Here is a 23,871-nt window from a genome sequence, read left to right as displayed (position 1 = left end):
TCGGTGGAGCGGTTTTTCCGTGATTGAGGAACAAACATCCGAACATGCAAACATCCAAACACACAAACCCACAAACTCACAAACTTTCACATTTATAATATTAATAGGATATATTCACAATAATATCTGTGATTATAAAAACGCCACATGACAGACTCCCTTATTTATAAGTAGTATTACAAGAGGGTGAAGTGAAGACTTAAGTTAATATATAGGAACCAGAAATTATAATTTTACGTCTATAAATCATATTTAATATATCAAAAAACAACATGAGCAAAATGGATATAGAATCTACATATAGATACTTCAGAAGTTTGACACTGCTACTTCATACATATAGCTTATAGCTTCAGTCTCAATGTAATATTTATGACTATGGCCTACTTACTCGCGGTCTTTATATAAAATTAACAATTTCTTCTTATATAACACCATAATTCCCAATGTACTGCTCAGAGAATGTACTGATTCAGTCAATCATATCCCTGCCAGTGACGAGTGAGATCACAATCTTCCTTCTAATCTTTTTACAAAATGTTGGAGCCAATTTCATAGAATCCATCAGAATATATTATGTGTATGTTACATATTATCCCTCTTGAGATATAGTCATGAGAAAAACTAGGTTCACCTTTTAATTCCATGGTTTTACATACCTGGACAAGGACACCTCCTCAAATGAAAAACAATACATGACAAATTACACTGTACTATTATTTTAAAAAAAAAAAAAAAATCCCAAAAAACAAAAACAAGGTCAGACTGCAGAAGAAGTATGTGAAAAATTAAGTACACCCTTAAAGCTTCCATATAAATCAAGAGGGTAAGCAGAAGCCAGGTGCTGCTAATCAAACCCTCTAAATGGAATTATTAGCACTTATGGCAATCTCCATAATAGCAGAAGTTAGTACGCACTCAGGTATGTATTAACACAATACTATGGAGGAAGGCTATCAGCAATGATCCTAGAAAAGCAATTGTTAATGTCCATCAACCTAGAATGAACCTATAAGGCCACATGCAAACAATTTGAATCCCGTCAGTTTAGTGTGAAAGATTATTTTCAAGTGGAAAACATTCAGTTGACAATCCAGGAGTGGATGCCCTAACAATGCTCAGGTAAATTGCAAAAAAAACCTCAGCACCTATATGTAACAGTCTACAGGCCTCAGTTAGCATGTCAAATTTTCAAATTCATAGTAACATATTTTAAAATAAAATCTAAACAAGCATGCCTTATTTGAAAGGGTTGCCAGGTGAAGTGCTGCTCTTTTTAAAAAGAACATGACAGCAGGTTGCACCTTAAGAAATCCCAATACTTCTGAAGCACCTTGTCACTGAGTTGAGCATGACGTCCTCTGTACAAAGTATTCTAGAATCCAATTTGAGTCCATCTATGCAACAGATAAAGCTTAGGTCATGCAGTAATTGATCTCAAGTAGAGATGAGCGCTTAGTATTCGATTAAATACTACTATTCGATCGAATACTCGTATCGGTCAAATACCACACGGGAAAATTCCATTGAATTCAATGCAAAAACTTCTTCGTGCTCCTCATCCTGCTACTTCCGGAACTTGGAGGATCCAAGGTGTCGAACTTTGGTTTCCATGGAAACTGGAACAACGTTCCCGTTTTTTCCCATAGACCATAATAGGATTCGATATTCGAACGAATACTACTCGCTCATCTCTAATATCAAGCTCAACAACAACTCAGTGAAAGTGCCCAAGTAACTATGAGAGAGCTGGGCACAAACAAATGCCCACAAGAGAAGCAACACTTTACAGTGAAAAAAAGAGAAAAAAATCCGGGATGTGTAAGGAGGGCCACTGAACAAAGTCCAAGGAGGCCAAAAATAAATTAATTATTCATGTAATGGTTCCAAAAGACAAACAGGAATGGCACAGGAATGGCTACGCGTTTCGACGCCGAGCTGGCAACTTCCTCAGGCCACTAAATGTAAAATTTTAACTATTTATTACCTTCACTAAACAGCATAGCAATTTGTCTTTTAACCTGAAGGTGATCTACTATTACTGCTACAATTGCAAGAAAGAGACTCAGCTTAATATTGGACCTGACTGTCCACTGATGCATATTTACTAACACTGACATACTTTGTGTCATTATGTGTTACTGTATTACGCTTTTATTACTTTTTATCATCTTTTATTATTTATTACTTTTTATTACATTATTTTATTCTATGCCATTTCTTTTAATTTTATTTAACTATTGTTGTTTATTGTCTGTACATTTAGTGGCATGAGGAAGACCCCAGCTCGGCGTCGAAACGCGTAGCCATTCCTGTGCCATTCCGGTTTGTCTTTTGAAACCATTAAATGAATAATTTATTTATTTTTGGCCTCCTTGGACTTTGTTCAGTGGCGCTCTCTACACATCCCGGGTTTCTTTCTCTTTTTATCACATTTATCCTCACCACCCATGGGTGGTTGTCCGGGTAGGAGCTGACACTGCATTCGATCCTTTTCCAACCTAAGACACTGAGGCGCCGAGTACTTTTCTTTTTTCCTTTTTAACACTTTACAATGTGTGAGAGACTGATAAACGTAATGGTTTCTATGTGTCTAAGTTATTGCTGCTCAAGGTGGTTCTATGGGGTGTACTTAGTTTTCAGACATGACTTTTCCATCTTGTGTTTTATTGAATAAATAATGAAATGGTGGAATCTGTTGTATGTTGTTTATCTGAGGTTGCATTTACCCAATTGTAAGACAGTAAGGACCACAAGTTTTGTTTTATTATGTCTCTGCTGCGTAAAGGTGAAGAGTGCAAAGGAGGAGCAATCTGTTTCTCATAACCGTCTATAATAATTTTATAATTCATGTGAATAGATACATCACTCAATTATTATCAGCTATTTACAGGATAAGGATGTAACTGATCACTGGTGTCCCCACTACTGAAACTTCTGCAGTCACAAGAAGAGTGTTCCCATTTACCCTGCCACCACTTTCCCCCATCCTACAGAATGCAGTAAGAAGGGACAACAGGTACTCCCATTTTGTGATCAGTGGTGGGCCCCCTTTCAATTAGACATTTATCCTGTGGATACGAGATACACCTTGATTCTGGAAAAGCCCTTTAAGCAAGATCTTACATGTCTTGTCATGTAGAAAAGTTATATATCGTTGAATTCAGCACACCTTCAGTTTTGCAACGATATGTAATATAAGATAAGATAATCCTTTAATAGACCCACAATGGGGAAATTTCAGTATGTTACAGCAGCATAGTAATACAGATAAAGGATAGTACACAGTAATATATTACAGACGTAGACACACATAAGCTGAGAAGAGAAGATATTTTTCTATGTGAACTATTAATACTATAATGCATTAGTCCAGGAAACAAATGCAAACTAAACCATGAGCAGAAATTGATAAAATGACTACGAAGAAACTGAAGATCTTCATTATCATGCAATCTATGTGAGTATGTGAACTTTGGAACTGCTTTTAATTTTCCTTTCCAAGCAGTGATCTCAACAGCACCAACGGTTAGTATTTTAATGACTTGTCATTTCCTGCTCTGATAAAGATTCTCATGTTATTTTACCAACCATTTCCTTGAGGCTGCACCAATAGCAGGATGCCATCACGAATGACTCAGAATGGACCTCAGACTTCAATAGCCTGACTCACCAAACAAGGTCGAAATACCCTGGAGAGAAACTCGAGCTCCAGGTGCTTCTGGCTGTGAGACAGCTCACATACACACTCTCATACCTCTTTTATATGAGTGGTAAGAACAAGTTTTGTTTCTCTAGTGCCAGCAAGGCAATATATAAACAGGTTTGCACCACCAGCTCCAAACTAATAGCACAAAATACACCATAGAATAACATTTCTTTCTAAATGAACAGTTTGTCACATGGGGACTTGCAGATGTGTACTTCTAAATGAGTTGCTCAATAGGGGAATGCTACCAGGAAACCATTCACTTCATGTATCAGAAGGAGAAAGCCAGAAACACAATTTTTCTTGTTTTAAAAAAAGGAAATGATCACAATACTTTAGTTCATACTGCACTTATTGTGGTGTATTTGGTAACAGTGTACAGTGAAGGCCCACGTGTATGTATACTGAATAAATTGTATATACACTCCGAAATTGTAATCCAATACAATGCAACATTGGGTGAGATCTACTAAAAGAATGCCAAAGCAAGCCATGGGGCAATCTGAACTGGGATACATGCATTACCAGGTTTATTAATGGTTTCAGACACTGCGCCTGATGCATCACGGAAAGGGGCTGGTTAAAATTATGCAAGGCTTAAGATGTAATGGGATGGTACATTTATTTGTCAGAAACCAAGCTCAGAGATGGTGTAAAAATAAGAGAACACAGGCTAAAGATGTTAGATTTATTATCCAGCTTCAATCACTAAAATAAAGGCACATTTTTACAGTATTACGCTATGTTCACACTCCCGTTCTAAAAAAACGGATACCCATGGACACTGGTGGACCTCATTGACTAGGACAGGGTCTGCTGTTTTGCTGAAACTGGTGGAGAGAAAATTCTGCTGTGTGGGACTTTTCTCTCCACTGATTTTTGAAAGTTTTTGTAACCGACTCTGACGTAGATGTGAACACAGCCTTAGTAAATCTGCCTCACTGAGTTTCTTCTTACATTATTTGAGGTGTATGAGTGGGTGTATAATCTTTATGTATGTTTTATGGCTTTTTGTAATTTTTCTTAATTAAAAAAAAAAAAAAAAACCTGTAACAGATGTAAAATTCTTTTTTTTGTTCTGTGTAATACCATGGACATTTGACTAATATGGTTTGAGTAATGGCTGCCACAGAAACCAATCAGCACACAGTAGTAGTGTCACACGTTGGAGAGATGCATGTGTGTTTTAGGGCCAATGGTTTCACAAATGAATCCAATAGATTAATAAGATAAGATAATCCTTTAATAGTCCCACAGTGGGGAAATTTCATCCAATATCAGAGTTGCCAGCTTGCAGTGGCAAATACGCCCAGGTATGCCAAACCAGATTAATGGGAGAAATAACGATCCACATTAAAGTTGATTTCTCATTCAAGTATCTAGAGAAATGAAATGACAGCACTGTGGAAGATGTAATGGGGACAATATCGGTGGGAAGGCTGGTTTCCTAGAAACAACTCTCTTTAAGCTTCTAAAACAGAAGAACACATGCTAAACATATCTGTACGCCCAATTTGGTTTTATTGATTTCTATTTTAAATTACTGTGTATTACTGTCCTACACAGTTGTCCACCACAAAACAAAAAATTAGACTTTATAGTACAGCGGTATACATCTATGGTATATGTATAAGTCGGTGATACTCCCCCTACACTTATCTCCCACCACACATGACATTAGTTAGAAATTGCTTTTGTCTCTCTCTCTCTCTATATATATTTTTATGTATTTTAAATGCTTTATATGTCTATACACAGGTATCACACTAACTTGCAGATAAAAGCCAGAGAGCAGCCTTCAGCATTGTGTGTGAATACGTAGGTATGACACGAAGCAATGATTACACAGTACACACTTTATGCTCTATTGATTTCTGATGTCAGACAAAAGTGGAAAATCCTATTCACATTGTTTTCAAAGAGCAAATAACCAAACGTACTGCAGGTAGTGCTTTGTTAGACTGTTATGTACAAGATATATAATCTACCTGACATTTACAAAGTTGTGCCTCAAGGAAGTATATAACCTTCATGATCTCATAAAACCATCGGAACATTGACAAACAACTGCACAGAAAGTTATAAGAAGGGGTGGGATTTTTATGAAGAAGGACTTGCCCTATAAGGCCATTATATGAGTGTGAAAGTGATCTTGTACCAGGTGTGTTGTTCACTGCACAGGTTTAGGTTATGTCCACACAGGATGTATACACTGTAGACTCTCCACCACAGAAAACATGCAGCACACATGTCCAATATCTCCATGGCCAAAGCGGCATCAGAAATTGTACACGTTTATGTCAATTTCGATATACTTTGTGCAATGTATGAATGGGATGTGATACTTTTCAACCTATTACCGTATTTTTCGGACTATAAGACGCAGGTTTTAGAGGAGGAAAATAGGGAAAAAAAAAATTTGAAGCAAAAAATGGTAAAATATTTAATATATGGGAGTTGTAGTTTTGCAACAGCTGCAAGGCCACATTGACAGGTGACCCTGCAGCTGTACGGGGACGCATAGAGTGTTTTTTTTGCGGGGCCAGAAGTACTTTTTAGTTATACCATTTTGGGGAATATTTTTATTATATATTTTTAAAGCTTTTTTTTTTTTTTTTTTTTTTACTATTTTATTCCCCCCCAGGAGCTTGAACCTGCGGTCACTTGATTGCAAGTCCCATAGACGGCAATACAACTGTATTGCCGTCTATGGGACATTCTGTCTATTAGTATTACGGCTGGTCATAGAGACCAGCCGTAATACTAATATAGCAGTGACAGGCCTGGGAGCCTCATTAGGCTCCCGGCTGTCACCCGAACAGGTCGGCTCCTGCGATATCGCCGCGCAGGAGCCGGCCTGCAACTTTACAGGTACGGGGCCGATGGGGACCGGCCCCGGGGGAGAAGGGGCCACTGATACTGTCCCGGCATCCGCTGTACTAGAGAGGCGGATGCCGGCACGGAATAGACGCCGGGGCCTGAGACATCGCTGCGCTCCTCTGCCCTGCATGAAGCCAGCGGCGTGGGGACGGAGGAGCGGAATAGCATCACTCCTCCCACTGCTGGCTTCAGGCAGGGCAGAGGAGCGCAGCGATGTCTCAGGCCCTGGCACCTGTGCCAGCGTCTATCCCTCCCCGGCATCTGCCTCTCTATTACGGCGGGTGCCACATTCAGACTATAAGACGCACCCTTCTTTTCCCCCAAAATTTTGGGGAAAAAAAGTGCGTCTTATAGTCCGAAAAATACAGTATTATACCACAGAAAATTTAAAGTATATATGTCCCATATGGACATACCCCTACATTACAAAGAGGCAAATCAAACCATTTACAGTGTAATAACATGCCTCCCAACTGTCCCAGATTCCAGGTCTTGTCGCACAGTCCCAGACAAGCAGGAGATATCTTCCGGATACAACTCATTTGCCTCCGGAGAGGACGCAGATGAGTCGAATACAGTGGTGAAGCAGGAGTGGACAGCTCCTGCCTCACCACTGTGCCCCCTATGTGCTCCAGGGGTTGCAGGCACGATGTGAAGACATCACTCGCTTCGTGCATGCACCTCCCTGAACCCTCTAGTTGCCCCAGTTTAAATCGGGGAAGCTGGAGAGGGACATTAAACCGAGTGTGCACCAGGAAAGAGACTTTATACTGTTCTCCTCAAACTGACCCCACAGTATAATGTGGGGTCAATTTGAAGAGAGCATTATGAGGGGCATATAATATGAGGGTGATTGTAGGAGACTTATACTGTGTGGTAAGCACAAAGAGAAATGGATGGGAATAGGTGGAATCAATTTAGAAGTGGGTGGAGCAAAATTTCCCACAGCGTGCACTGCGCTCCACACATTTTGTCCCTCTTTCTGTCCTTTGAAGGTTTGGAGGTATGGTAATAAGTATTAAAATATTGGTACACATAGGCCTGAAAAATTCAGCTTCAGTCACACTGACCAAAAAAAATAAAATTATTAAAATATTTGTTTAAGAATGTCTTGGTAGACCTGTGCATCATCTTGCCAGAACTGATGAAGTCACAAACAGAGCCTAATTTCCATCCAATAATATTATTCTGTCTTTCGTCTGTGGATTGAAGTGGTGGGAAAAAGAGTTGTCCTAAAACATGTGCACTTAGTTTGCCCACAGCATGTCTAGTTCAGTGGTAGAGAACACTGAGCCTGCAACCAAACAATCCAATATTATTTGAGGCCGCCACCATCATCATCTACATACACAAGCATCCCCTTCACCTAACTATACAAGTGAATAGAGATATCAGGACAATGACAACTCTAGAATCCTTCAGCTGACCTCCGAATTTTTCACTATTCAGTACTGAAAATTCACTGTTTGCAATTAACCCTGGTACTTTATTATCCCCAGTTTAACTATACCATAAAGGTTACAGCACAGAGCTTAGGGGTATGGTGAGAAAGCAACCTGCCTAGTACAAATACTAAGCATTGTTACTACCAGACTATGCAGCTGACTTACTTCAGCTGTGAGAACAGCACGAAGGCTCATAAATTATATTATAAGCTGCTGCGATTTTTCAATAAAAGAGCACATGCATTTCCCAGGAAAATAAGTACAAGGAGAGTGTATTTTCTGGAAGCAGCTACCAATAGGAGCATTAAAGATCGAACAGACAACATTAGACTTCAGGTTTTATGACAGCTACTGGAATGGCTACCAGTTATTTGTTCGTATGACGTTACTTATTTATTTTACCAATTCTTGGGCAGCGCTGATTCTCTTTCCAGTTAGTAGAAATTTTTGCTTTCTTTCCAGTAACTACAGAGGTAAGCTATCCTGGTCTATCTGGCTTTGCTGATGTCATAAGGACACAATGACTAAATTCATGCCCACATAAGTCAGCAGAAAAAGCCAAAGCTGGAGAAAAATGCAGAGCAATAGCAATTATGTTCAAGAACAATAATAAAGCTTTCTTATTATGCATTAACAAGTATAAACATACTTCTTCACTTTCCTTAGCTTTCATTTCTAAACTTTCACAATAGAAACAACTATTTTTCCTATTCGGAAAGGACTCTTGGGCAACAAGATTGTTTTTTTAATGTTAAAAATGACCAAAAAAAGGCTGTGAACACTCCTGGCTTTTTTTGTAAATCAATTCCAGTATATAAAAAAAAATATATCAAAAACAAAGGACTAAAGAAAGCAAAGAAAGCCATTCAATACAGCCATCACAGTCTGCTTGCCTAAGTCTGAAACAAAGATGTGGGATAAGTCCACAGAGATCCATATCCACATCCTGTCCATATGAACAAGACATCTGTACAGAGAGTTCCCCACTGCAGCCACAGTTCCTGACATCAGCATTAAGGGACTAAACTAAACATGCAGCACCTAAGAAAAAAAAAAAAAAAAAACAAAACCCAAAAACAAATAATAAAAGTATTTATAAACTGGTCAACAACAACTGTATAATGATGTAATAGTCTAGACCATGTGTGTGGAAATGCTTGTTTTAATGTTAAATTGGAAGTGTATGGTGACCAACATCAACCGGAAAAAAAAGTTGCAAAGAAAAGTCATTAATTAAAGGGATTCTCCCCATAGTTCATCCGTACTTATAAGAAGTTGACAGTAAGATGAATACAATGTGTCCCCAACCTGTTACCTGTGGGAAAACTTGACAATAAAAGTGTTAATTTTTCCTGCAGCACCCCCATAGGAAAAGTAAATCTTCAGGCCATAGCCATACATTGCAGGAAAGCAGTATTTTTGTTGCAGATGTTGAGCCAAAGCAGGAGAATGGTGAAGTACAAGTGCTTCATTTATATTTTCCATTCCTTTTAACCCCTTAACGACACACGATGATCATGCACTATTGCGTCATGGTGTCGCTAAGGTGGTACGGAGAGAGCTCAGCAACTGTGCCCAGTTCACACCCGGCCTGTGCTGGCTATTATACAGCTAGCATAATGCTGCTAACAGCCATAATCAGTGCTTGCACCATTTGCAGCAGTAACCCTTTAGATGCCTCAGTCAATTGTGACTGAGGCATCTAAAAGTAAGCGGTGCATAGGCGGCACCATATTGGTCCGGATCACTACCCCTGAGATTGGACGACAATCAGTTATGACCGTCAAGACCCTATTGAAAAGTATAATATAATTATAAATTGATATAGAAGTGAACATAGTTTATAATACACTGCAATACAGTTGGTGTTGCAGTAAATTGTATAAGCTATCAGACCTCCTAGGCTTCAAGTCTATATATATATATAAAAAGTTATGGGTGACAGAATTTGAACATCTGATTTTTTTTTTTAAGGTTTTAAAACAAAACTATATATATTTGGCATAGCTGTGATCATGCTGACCTACTTTTATTACACTTTCATTACAACGAACACCGTAAAAAGAAAACCATGCGTTTTGTTTTGTTTCCCCAATTCCATCCATTTTTTTCCCGTCTTTCCCGAACCTGGTACTGAATATTAAATTGTAGCTTAATGCAGTACAATTTGTGTCGTAAAAATAAGCCTTCGTTCAATTAAACTTACAGCTGTTGGAAGTTGGGGAGAAAAAAAACAAGATGCAATAACTAAAAATGGCTACAACAGAAAATGGTTTAGAACCACACTTGGCTTGGCTCAAAAAAGCATCAAAATCTACAACACATAGTACAGGTTTCTGCAACATATGGCCTCAGTCTTGAATTATGGGCAATCTGAAATCAATAGCACAGAGTTACTATTACGGTTACATCTTAAACATCTACTGGAGCTAAAAAATGTTCAACTTCCTAAACATGTGGGTGTAGCTTCTCAGAAAATGGGCCGGGGATTAAAATGCACCAAGATTGTGTTGTAAATTTCTGGCTCAAAGTAAGCTAACTAAAATGTGGTATAAATTTAGAAAGACTAGACTATTAAATTAGATAAGACTAGACAGTCTAAAACTATGCCAGATTTATCATCCAACATCAGCCACCTGGATAAATTTGGCATATTTTCAGGCTGCCTAAGTTTACATTGTAACGATTAATAAATCTGGGCCAATGAGTTGTCTATGTAATATAGCATAGGACAGGTCCTATAGACTGTGAGACACTATGTAACCATTTTCCACTCTGATAGATGCAGATGAATTTCTTAAAGAGGACCTTTCATGTCCTCTGGCACATGAGGTATTATATACATCTAGAAAGCCGACAGTGCGCTAACTTAAATAATACATCATGCACCAAAACTAACTGTGTGTGCTGCTTGGGAAAACGGGGGGCTAGAATAAAAATTCCAACTGTGCTGGAATCAGTGGAACAGTGCCTATTAACAGATACTGAAAATTTGATTTGGTGGAGGTGATGAATGGTCCTCTTTAATAGAATATGAAAGAATTGGATTCCAAACCACAGTAAGATCAGAACTGTCAGGTCTGCAACAGGGTATTTGCAGCATGACCGCCGGCACCTCCGGGGTTTCGTTTTAAAATGGTGCCGATCGGCACCCCCCGCGCCTGTTTCGGGGGGTGCCGGTGTTCGTAGGGGGCAGCCCGGGGTCTGATCAGTGACCCCGGGTCTGCCCCATCACTTACCCCCTTCACTACCTGGTTGATCCTGCCTAAAAAGGAATCTGTCAGCCTTTACGTTCACACAGGCTGACAGCTTCCTATACAATGCAATACACATGTAACACGTGTATTGCAGTGTATATGTAGTGAAGCGGTGATCAGCCGATCACTGCTTCAATCCCCCATGGGGGCAGAAAAAAATAAGTGAAAAAAAAAGTAAAAATAAAAAAGTTTAAATAAGTTTAAAATAAATTAGAAATAAATAAAGCCCCAAAAATCCCATTTTCCCCATATAAAATGTTTTATTATGTAAAATAAAGAAAAATAGAAAAAAAATTACATATTTGGCATCGTCGCGTCCGTAATAACCTGAACAATAAAATTAAAACATTATTTAACCCGAACGGCGAACGGCGTAAAAACCCCCCATAGAAAACCGCACAAAATAATGATTATTCACCACATTCCCCTTACAAAATGTTCAATAAAAAGTAATCAAATGGTCAGATGAAAACCAAAATGGTACCAATAAAAAGAAGAGGTGTTCCCGCAAAAAATAAGCCCTCAACCAGCTCTGTCTAGCGAAAAATAAAAATGTTATGCCTTTCAGAAGATGGCGATGCAAAAATAATTGATTTTTTCCCCTAAATTGAATTTTATTCTGCACAAATAGCAACGCATTAAAAAATAATATAAATGAGGTATCGCCATAACCGTAGCGACCCACAGAATAAAGGTAACATGTTACTTATGCTGTACGCTGCACGGGGAAAAAAAAAAATGCTAAAAAGCAATGCCAGAATTGATGTTTCCTTTTACATCCCACCCAGAAAGAGTTATTAAAATGTAGTCAATAAGTTACAGGCCCCAAAATGGTGGCATTGCAAAGTACATCTAATACCGCAAACACCAAGCCCTCATATGGCCACATTGCCAGAAGATAAAAATAAAAATCTAGCTTGTATAATGTGAAGACAAAAACCCTAAAAGTCGCCAAATCATTAGGACATAAGTGGCTGTGACTAGAAGGAAATGTGTAAGCGGTGCGAGCGTTTTCAGGGGACACCCCATATTTAGAGATTATGAGAGATAATACAGCAGCGCTGATCCCCCAGAATGCCCCTCTTCCCCGTCCGTGTCATAGGAGCTGGTGGGAAAATAGAATGGGATTTGGTGTATCCAATTTACTCCGCACAGCTTACACATTCACTTCGGGGTTACTAATGCTCACTACATCACTTGATAAATTCTTTGAGGGGTACGGTTTTCAAAATGGGGTCACTTTCTAGAGGTTTCCACTGTTTTGACTCCTCAAGGGCTTTGTAAGTACGACATGGTTTGTGAAACTGCTCACAGCCATATCTGCCCTCTAAAAGCTCCTTGGCGCGCCTTCCCTTCTGCATCTCGCTGAGCGTCCATATATTAGTTTACACCCACAAGTGGGGTACTATGGTAGTCCGGAGAACTTGCATAACAAATTGCGGGATGCGTTTTCTCCTTTAACCCCTTGTGAATGTGCAAATTCTAGGGCTAAACGAAAATATTAGTAAAATCAAATTTGAAAATTTCACCTCCATTTTGTCTTAATTCCTGTTAAGCACTTATAAGGTTAAATTACTAGGTATATGTTGTTTTGGCTTATTTAAGGGGTGCAGTTTTGAAAATGGGGTGATTTATGGGGGGGTTTAATACAAGGGTCTTTCAAAACGCCTTCATAACTAGATTAGGCCCTTTAAAAAATGGGTTTTGGAAATTTCTTGAAAATTTTGAATATTGTTGTTTCATTTGTAAATCTTATAATGTCCGTAAAAATTAAAAGGGCGCCTAAAGTTTGATGCCGACATAAAGCAGAGATCTGGGACATGAGATTTATGATATAATTTTGGCAGTCTGACTATCTGTATGTAATGTACATAATTTCAAACTTTATAAAATGCATATTTTTCAAAATTTCCAACAAATTTCCAATTTTTTCATAATTAAACACAAAACATATCAACCAAAATTTACCACTAACATGAAGTACAATGTGTTACGAAAAAACAATCTTAAAATCACTTTGGTAAGTTAAAGCGTTCCAAAGTTATTGCCACATAAAGTGACACGTCAGTTTTGAAAAATCGAGCTTGGTCAGGAAGTCAAAAAGTGCCATCGGCGGGAAGGGGTTAAATTCTATCCACCACCATGGTAGTATACTGACAAGCGGGTTAGCCGCTGACAAATCCACACACTAAGTATGCACAGTGTGCTCTCTGGACTACCATATATTTTTTCTTCTTATATTTTTGCATAAAGTGAGACTCTCAAACTTAAGGGAATCTACAACTAGCAGTTATCTCCTTAAGTTTGCTAAATGTAAGGGTTTTTGATAAGATTTATGTTATTCCCTTGTCTATGCTGCCTGGCAGTGCACAAGAGACAAAGCGTGGCGGGACAAGTGCTACTTCTATACAGCATGCTCAGTATACAGTATAATATATTTATTAAAATGTCATTATTCAACATATAATCTGAAATAGGCAATGGAGACCACTGTGGTTATTTTATGGCAAAATGTAAAATTTATTAAAGCTCCCATGCATATACTTACAAAATACATGTTTATATAACATTAAAAAATGATTTTTTTTTAACTACCATAGATATTCCTATTTGGATTAATATTGCAGAATACTGTTTTTCATTGGTGATAGTATGTCATTTTTAGTGATCGACAAAATATATATATGCAGCGCATTTTCTGGATGAAAGGGTGCGGACGAGTGGAATGTTCTGAGACAAAGTGGAACAGCTGACTATGAAGAACATATCGCCTTGTCATTTTGCAGCCTCATGTCATGCCACATTCTGATTTATTTGAAGACTGAGATAGTTAAGCAACCATAAAGATGCAAGGATCACAGCTGCTTCTACTGTTCCTTCAGACCATAATAAATATATTTCATTGATCATTGATAACGAAGAATTGAAATTCGTCTAAAATAGTCTTAAGATCAGTTTTTTCCCCAACAAATATGTTATCCTGCTCATTTTGTGACCTAACACCATAAATGTCCATACACCTAGGGGCCACACGGTGGCTCAGTGGTTAGCACTGCAGCCTTGCAGCGCTGGAGTCCTGGTGTTCAAATCCCGCCAAAGGCAAAAAAAAACCCCACCTGCAAGGAGTTTGTATGTTCTCCCCGTGTTTGCATGGATTTCCATCCCATATTCCAAAAAGACATACTAATAGGGGAAAAATGTACATTGTGAGCTCTATGTGGGACTCACAATCTACATTAAAAAAAAAAAAAAAAAAAACACAACTGTATTTCATGCCACAATGCTATCCCTTAATCTCAGAACACCCATGTCTGATAATATCACAGGTAATCTACACACCTATTTGTGAAATTTTGACTTGTGAGATTTCCGCTGCGTGCCTGAAAGACACCCATGCAGATTTGGGGTGAACATATAAACTACACAGAGATGTCCCTGTCCCTACATGGATTGTAGGAATCCAGTCCACTGAGTTACAGTGCTTCCCATATGAATATGGATTACAGAATGTACCTGCTTATCTATTCCACAAATTCACCAGAATACTTCGCTTTCAAGACCTGGCACTGGCTCAGAAATAATTAAATTCTTCGTTTTTCGGATAACTTCTTGTCACTCTTGGAAAATTCCTGCATTTCACAGTACTCCATGCTATTTTCTGCTTCTATAAGGTTATTATACTGGTTACTGACTACATTGCTCACCAGCCTATTCATTTTCTTACTATGAGAAATATTTGGGGTATTCTGGGATAAAAACAAAATCTAATCTAGTGAATTTTAGCGAGTAGCCACAAGATAGTTTAGGCCGGTTGTAGATATAAAGAAGAGTAAAATAGAAATGACTTTTGGACAGATTCCAGGTTTGCGGGGAGTGACTTGTGTTACTTTGAAGCATAGAGGCTAACGCTAGCGTCACACTGAATACCATGAAACATGCCCAGTGGATACAGCATATCTAGCAGAGCAAAGATCAACCCTGTGTGGGTGGAAAACTATCTCATTCATGCAATTGTGCAATACAGTGACTGTGCGTGAGTGTCACCCAGTACAGCAATGCGATAAAAAGGAGTGGCCAGGAAATATAGAGGATTATAAATACATTCTTGGCATGTACTGTGAAAGGGTTTGATAATTGAATAGGGTGAGCCGAACCTGTATTTAAAGGGGAAATCGCAATGAAAATTTAACTCTTCAAGTATCTATATTCCTCAAGGTCAGTAGGATCTGAGCTGTATGTTGTATCAAAATGTATACAGCAGCTCACACATAATACAAGCTTTGTTTTAATGGATTATCACTAAATTCTACTTCTCTTCTAGTTATCACCAATGATGCTTACAATTATAAAATGCCATAGAAGACATCAGAGCCAGTGAAGCTATGACTGTTACATGTGAATGACCATATAAAGGCACAGTTTATTTTATCACACTGAACTGCTTCATATAGTTGTCATTTCCATGTATTATTTTCAGTTCCTCTAGAAGTTACTACAGAGGTACATCATCATCTCATGTGATTGCTCATGTGGAAATCAAAGTTCTGTCTGTGAAAATTACACTGACTATATTGCCTATATGCAATATACACAGAAATAATGTTATTATTCATTGAAGTATTAAATACAGAGTACCTATTAGCAAGTCGGACAAGTTAGTGTGCTCATTCTGTCAGAGTCAAAGACATCTAGCACGCTAACTGCTTACTTACACATCCACAATTCACATATGTATAGCACTTCTCAGACAACATATGGATACATTCATCTCAATCTATTCTTTCATACAGCCATTTTTCTCATGAACTGTGCATTTTTTGTTGCATATTTTGCAGTGTTTTTTTTTTTTTTTTTAGCGAAAATCAGGAGTAGCTTGAAAAGGAATGTAAAATATAAAGGAACTAGATGTTTTCTTTTTGTTAAATAAATTCCTTGGTGCGAAACCCCCCCCCTCCCCAAAACCCCCCCAGCAAAATCTGCACCAAAAAAGCGAGGCATTTCCTCAATGAGGAGCCTTAGTCTTTAAAAAACAAAACACAAAAACATAAAATAAGCCAAACAGAGGTGGCGTGACATCTCATGACAAAAGTGTTAGGCATAATGATGCACCAGATTTCTCATGAGATTATTAATAAATTTGATGTAAGTTATGGCAATGGAGACTACAGAAAAGCTGACTCCTTAAAAGTTATGAGATACCTTGCCCAGACCTCAGAACCGGACCACATCTGCATTCGGGAAGTCTATTTGAGTACCCCCCGAATGGAAACCTATACACATTAAAAAGTGGTTACCTAAGGAAACCACACGGACCCCATTATAGTCTATGGGAAAACTTAGAATGGGATTCTTAGTTTAAGACCGTGCAAAGATAGACAGTATTGATAAATGTGTTCCATTCTCTACCAGTCTGTGCTCCTCACTGAAATCTAGGCCACCTTATAGCTGAAGTAAGTTTCAGGCATTATTTACACCAGAAAACTGAAGCACTTGCATTGTCTCATTTATAGAAAGTGTCAATTTAAATGTAAAAATACAAAAAAAAATAAAAAATAATAAATAATAAAGTAAAGACAAGATTTGCTACTTTTTTTTATACCACAAACGTGTCAGAGGCTTAACAAATCCACCCCATTGTATATAAACGTGGTTTGAAACTTCACATAAATAACATAAATGACTGCACAACTTGGGAACGATCATAATTCTATTATCAGGAAATTGATAACACTTTCAGTAGAAGATTGTTTGCCTTAATGCTCATTTGCACATCAGTCAATTGTTACTCAATTACTCACCCTATTAAAGACACCATCTGCTCCACAATGTGCTTACTGAAAGTTATGATAACAAAGAGCTTCTGCAGAGGAAGAAAAGAACACAGTCAATTCAGGGAAACAAAAGCCAATAGAAACAATGGAACAAGAACACGGAAAATAAAATGTATCCTGATAAGACCAAACACCCCAATTGTATTAGTTAGCATGTTATATATATGACACAATAACTTGGTAAAATACCAATACTTCATTTCGGCATTAAGTATAAATCCCATAAAGTGCCTTAGTAAAAAGACAGATTAAAGAGGAGTGTTTTTGATTGAAAAATAAATAAAAATACACACTTTGCCAGAAATTTTAAAAAAAAAGAAAAAAAAAGAATGCCAAATTACAGGGCTGTGGCGTATTGACCAATTTGGGCGGGAAAAAAATTACCAACTCAGCCCTCATAAGATTATTTTCATTACAATTAATATTGTATAATTAGATACATAGTTTATTGCTTCTGTCCGACATTTATGAAGACAAAGTCAGCTGGGAAAAAATAGGAGTCGTTGATTCGATCTACCAACTCCACAGCCCTGCTAGTTCATTCATACACAAGACATATTGAATTAGTTCATGTACCTTCACCTTGCTATGGAAAATGCCTGCCTGAAATATTGTAACCAAATAGTTCAGGGCCACTACCAATCATATCATGCATCTCTAGAGACTAATGCTATGACACATATCCCCCATTTTGTAATAAAATAGGTACTTCAAGCATGTCCTTAGAAGAATAATGTGGATTGAAAAGTAGAAACAAACTGATGTTAAAAGAGGCTTCCCATCAACATCGCTATAGTTAAATCTGTAGACAATTAAGCTATTTTTGCACACACACACACACACACATATATATATTTTTACCATGTTCATCAATGCAGGAACTTTCCAAGCGCTGGCCCTCGTCTGAAACCCAACCTGATTTCCTTATTGTGGCTAGGTTATCTTATTATTATTTTTTTTGTGTGTAATAAGGATATCACGGCTGGGTTTCTTACAAGTTCCATACCAGTCCTGCATTAAATGGCTCTATCCAATGTACTTATCAAAACAGAAATCCATCATGACTAAGGCTGCAGTCATACTAGCGTTCGTAGACTATTTTAGGCACTCCGATTCCCATTCCACCTCAAATACGCGCAGAGATATAGCCCTGCTGAATTCAGACAAAACCGGGTGGAAACCCTGTGGATCCCACTATAATGTTTGGGGTCCACGGGTAACCGATTTTTAAGCAAATAGGGTTTCCGTTTTTCGGGTCCCCAAGCAGACCTGAAGAACAGAAACCCGAATGCTAATGTGAACCTATACGGCTAAATAAAGAAAAATAAAATTATATATATATATATATATATATATATATATATATATATATATATATATATATATATATTTTTTTTTTTTTTTTTTTATTTAGGTTTGCAAAAATGGTTTCACATTCAATTGACTAAAAATTTCAGTGGGAAAATCCTTTTAAGAAACACAACTGTACAGTGATATAGTGACAGTAAAAATACTGCCAAATGCAGTGTGGCAATCAGTAAAAATGCATAATGACATTTTGGGGTGGAAAGAGGTCCATAAATTTTACTGCCTGAGGGCCTTCATATCTTAATATAGTGTGATCTCATAAGTAGCTCAAAGAATTCTTGTGAAAAAGTAAAAGGTTATATTAACCCCTTCCTACCCAGATTTGTAATATTGTAATAAACTTCGGTCAGCTGTATTTATGTCACCATTTGCAGGAGCCTACTGTATAATACACCTGATACCCCACTCTAACAGTCAGGATTGACAATAACTCTGCTCTCAGCTCTTTAACCCTCTTAGATGAAGCAGTCAACAGAGACTACAGCACCTAAATGATCACACTTTATCCTGACTGTGATATAGAACTGCAGTCTCCCGGTCAAACTCCATCAAATAAAAAAAAATATCTTATGCTTCTTTTCCTTGCAATGTGATATTCTCCCTTCTAGATTGGTCTCATATGCTGTGCCTAATCTCATACAATTTCACCTGGGGTATTTCACCTTTGAATTAAGTATATGCCTGCATTTCCTTTGAATAATAATAATATCATATGACCACATTGTGCTGATGGTTTGCCCTATAGGCAGAGCTCTAACACACGTCCCCAGACCTGCCATATACAGTACATGTATCTATTAGCCTAAATGCAAAATAGAAGCATTACTATGTATTACAGAAGTGATCAGAGGATGGCATATTTTAAAACTGAAAATAAGTTGCTTGCACCCAAAAATACAACTGAATATGGCACCCAAATAATTAAAAAGCCATTGTTAAGAAAATTAAGGGTAAAATGAGAAGTGGTATGATCTGAAATGCTGAAAATAGTTAAATAAAATAATCTGTGATCCTGAACAGCCAACCAGTGTGTTTTTGCAACACTGTTAAAAGGGGTGGTCCGGGATAAACTGATCATTCTTATCTAAGCTGCCCCACCTTCCCGCCTACCTGCTAAATTACATAGGTTGCAAACGCCACAGGCACATTTTCCGGTGACATTAGGTTTCCAGAAAAGGAACGTAACTAATTCTAACCCCCAACCCATCATTCTTAACTGTCTTCCTGTATGGATCTTCTGGGCACAGTATTCACTTTTTTTTTCTGACAGCCAATATCTCTACTTCTTGACACCTTCAGCAGGAGTGCCGGTTTGCTCAGAAGAAATGACATCTCATGCCCAGAAGATCCAGACAGAAAGACAGGCAAGTATGATGGGGTAGGAAGGGTTGAGGTACTTAGGAAGGGCTAGTAGTAGGCAGGCTAGCTAGGTAAACAGGGAGAGGGAGAGAAAGAGATAGTGAGTTAGCTCTAAGTGAAGTGCAAGGCATCATAGTAGTTGTAAGAAAACACAGAATAGGAAGTCACATTTCATCTAAATCCTGCAAGTCATCTCCACTTCTCACTCTACTGCTGTGTGTGGGGTGCAAAATTAAGGAACATAAAATTAGAAAATATGTCACAAAAGTTATGAAAATATTCTCAAACAAGACACAGGATTCTGACCAAAGACAACATCTGTAAGGAGTTTGTATGTCTTCCCTGTGTTTGTGTGAGGTTCCTCCAGGTACTCCGATTTCCTACCACACTCCAAAGACATACTGATAGGGAATGTAGATTGTGAGCCCTATATGGGGCTGTGACTGACAATGTCTGTAGAATGCTGTGGAACAGGATGGCACTGGAACTACAGTGCTTATAAGCGAGAAAGGTCTTGGAAACAATGTCAGTGAAATGGTTAACCCAGACAATGAATTTTAATATATATTTATACTGAACACACACTTTATGCTAGGATATTACAGATCATCTTGGGTGTCTAAAGGTGAGTACAAAATAACCAACACACCATTAGTAATGGTCCAGAGGTTAAGAGGTCATTATAAAACCTGCATAAAAATGAGACCAGGGTTTATCAATTTCCTCTCATGAGAAACACAGATACAGAAGGGGCTCTACGGCTGAACCCAAAAAAGTAAACATCTTGTTCTCTGGGAATTATAGTAAAGTTCTTTCACAACAATATCCATGAAACCAAAGTTAAGCAAATTTATCACACCACATACAGAAATATAACACAAAATTATAGACATATGAAATAATTCCCATAGCTGAATACCAAGCAGAGCAGAAGCAACTATGTCCAAGAAATAAACTAGCCTGGCCTTCTTATAATAGACAGACAGGTAAACACACGCTCTTCTAGTTTTGTATTGCAACTGGGCTAAAACAATCAGGTGTGGTGTGGTTCAAAAATAATAAAAAGTAAAAGTAATAAAATTTTTTTATAATCTTCTATAAAGGAATTTATGTGACTTGTCTATAAAACATGTCTTACATAAATGGCATGTGGGACCGATCTGATGTATGGTACATAGTTTCTGAAGGACACGTTAAAGAGTAACAAAACTTTCAGACAATTTTTGATTTTATGTTAGCATAAGTGCCATTAATAAATTTTGCACAGGGGCGTCATGTTCAAAATTGCAGGGGGAGGAAGCGACCGTCACTGAACCAGGAGTGGTATGGAGCCAGTAGCCAGCTGGAGATGGTGGGGGCCTCACAGCACCATGACAGCGATGGGGAAAGCCTTGTTCCCTGACTGCTGCATACACAAATGCTGGCAGAAAACCAAAACTTGACCTAAGGTGTAGTTACACTTTAAAGGAATTAACCAGTTTCTAATAATGGTGATCAATCCTTAGGATCGGTCATGAATATTAGATCTACAAGGGTCCCTGCAGATCAGCCTTTCTGGAACAATGCAACTCCTGGTAAGGTTTACATTAAGAAGCTGTGCAGCTCACTTGCTGTATGAAGTGTCCTGGTAGCTTAAGGAACTGTAGAACTGCCCCATAGACATCAACGGAGCAGCACCGAAATACCTAAAGCAGCTGCTACACTTTGTACAGTGAGCGAGCAGCTGATCCATAGAGTTCCTGCATGTCAGACCCTCACAGATCTAATATTGATGACCAATCCTAAAAATGCACATTTTTCATGGACATATTGCACTGACACATCACAGAGTATGAGGGGATCCATGAAAACGAAAATAGAACATGGCCTATGTTTTGGTGGTCTGTCAACATGTGACTAGCCCCATTCACAGACAGTGAAATTAATGAATGAATATAGAGTAACTACTTTACAGTGTCCTTCAGACACTCAGGTCATCAGTATTATATCGGCAAGACCAATCTAATACCTGTGGCATGTGGGATTTACCTCTGACGTATGATACTATCCTCACAACAACAATCACATGAGGTCACTTAGCATTCTGTACCTGGTAATAGACCCTCTAATACTTTGCATCATGACCAATTCCTACCTTCTGCCTCAATCTACAAGCTTAGGGGGCGTTCACACTACCGTCTGTGTCCGACAGGTAGTGTCCGCTCAAAATCTGGCACGGACATTAGGAGCGGACACTACCTGTCAGACACAGACGATAGTGTGAACTCTCCTGGGGTTATTCCTCTGACTGACTGTCACTATCAGGTTAAACTTTTTTCTAGTCTATATTTACAGCTGTGCATTTAAACTTATTATAGCACCTTCATCTTCCATGTGATCTAAAAGCATATAATAAGAATACCACATTTAGGGAAGAAAAATCACCTACAACATATGCAAACAATCTCAAGGGAAGTGTTGCATAAAGCAATATACTCATTGTTAAAAAGAATTTGCATACAGTGTAACCATAGGTAAATATCATGGCTAACCACTAATTTCCTGAGAATTGTAGGCAGAAATGCTATTTTAGAAGAAGCTGTATAGAATTACTTCAAATACATTAGAACTTCATACAGGACACTTCTTTTTAGAGAAAAAGCTAAGTCAGTAAGATACCAGTTCTGGCTCATCTTAAAGCCACGCAGATATATGGGTTATGGTCATCTGATTCAAACAGTGTCTTCCCCTTGGTGCCTCCATTGCTGAGATGGTGCCTTTCTGTCAATAAAACTAGATGTTTGAAGCTAAAAGTGACTTGCTGTGGCTCCAAGGGGGTAAATGGCAATATCCATTTGTATACCGACAAGAAGCCTTGGTAACCGAGGCATAGACTCACAAAAGAAAAACACCAATTTGCTTCAGGTGACCCTACCCATCTGCAGTGCTGGTTTCTTGGTCATGATAGACCTCCTTTAATAACCCCCCACCCAAAAAAGTTTCATTAACTTTCACTTGTGAACCTACTGTTTTTCTGACAGTGAGGAAAAAATGAACTTTTAAGTATTACACTGGCTGAATAAGCACTGGTAGTAACGCTCCGATGGCTTCTGATGACTGCCCAATGTAAAGGGGCTAGCGATCAGCTGATAAATGAGCAAACACTCACATGTTGGGTGATCCCATCTTTTATGGACCACAATAAAACTGACATGTGGGAAGAAAGAATGCAGCAGCGATTGTTCCTCCCCCATGCAGTTTACATCACACATTACTTATATATTACTCTATAGACAAATAACTTACCTGAATGTGCATCTTAATTATTGCTTTGCCAATCAGAGTGGCTCCAAAGAAAGTCCAGAAGGGCACAAGGAAATGTCCACATGTTATTCCTGCCAGATCAAACAAGGGATTTGGAATCTAAAGAGAAAAATGTAAAAAGATACCTAGTTAAACCATTTTTGTCCGATAAATGCCTGATGTAGCTTTATAACAATTACCATGCTTAAGAGGGAGGAGCACAGACTACCCTAATATAGACCTACAAGGGTAGTCTGCCAGGGACCCCTACACATATTACTTACCGGTAAGTACTGAACACAGAATACACCCAAGTATATCCATCTAATTTTATGCCCAATGTAATAATTTTTGCTTGTACTCAGTTGCCACCTTGGCAATCCAATTTCCACTCTGGATTATTATTTTTTTTATTATATTTTTTTTTAAAGCTTCTTTTTTTTCCCACTATTTTATGGTAGATTCTATACATTACTATTGCAGCTGGTCATAGAGCCCCCTCCCAAAAAAAAAATAAAAAAAAATATTTTTTTTTGATTGACTCGAGTATAAGCCGAGGGGGGCTATTTCAGCACATAAATTGTGCTGAAAATTTTGGCTTATACTCGAGTATATACGGTAACTTAGTACATAGATGTGCCATCCTATGTAAGTAAATATCATAGCTATTTACTGCATCATTATTTTAAACAGCATGTAAACGGCAAAAAAGTTAATTTTTGTGTGTGCCTATACAATGA

At 38.1% G+C, this 23,871-nt stretch overlaps 1 protein-coding gene across 1 annotated transcript in view; it reads right to left on the bottom strand.

Moving 5' to 3' along the window:
• The window catches only part of VMP1 (vacuole membrane protein 1), a 112,079-nt gene that overhangs the window by 7,725 nt on the left and 80,483 nt on the right, over nucleotides 1–23,871 (bottom strand). The window contains exons 10-11 of the mRNA XM_075264790.1: nucleotides 23,135–23,251; nucleotides 17,090–17,151 (exon numbers count right to left, since the gene is read on the bottom strand). Of these exons, the coding sequence (XP_075120891.1) occupies nucleotides 17,090–17,151; nucleotides 23,135–23,251 (179 nt within the window). The remainder of the gene's footprint in view (nucleotides 1–17,089; nucleotides 17,152–23,134; nucleotides 23,252–23,871) is intronic.

The sequence above is a fragment of the Leptodactylus fuscus genome, chromosome 2 (genome assembly GCF_031893055.1).
Source record: "Leptodactylus fuscus isolate aLepFus1 chromosome 2, aLepFus1.hap2, whole genome shotgun sequence".
In the NCBI taxonomy this organism is placed as follows: domain Eukaryota; kingdom Metazoa; phylum Chordata; class Amphibia; order Anura; family Leptodactylidae; genus Leptodactylus; species Leptodactylus fuscus.
This window is presented reverse-complemented; position numbering and strand designations above follow the sequence as displayed.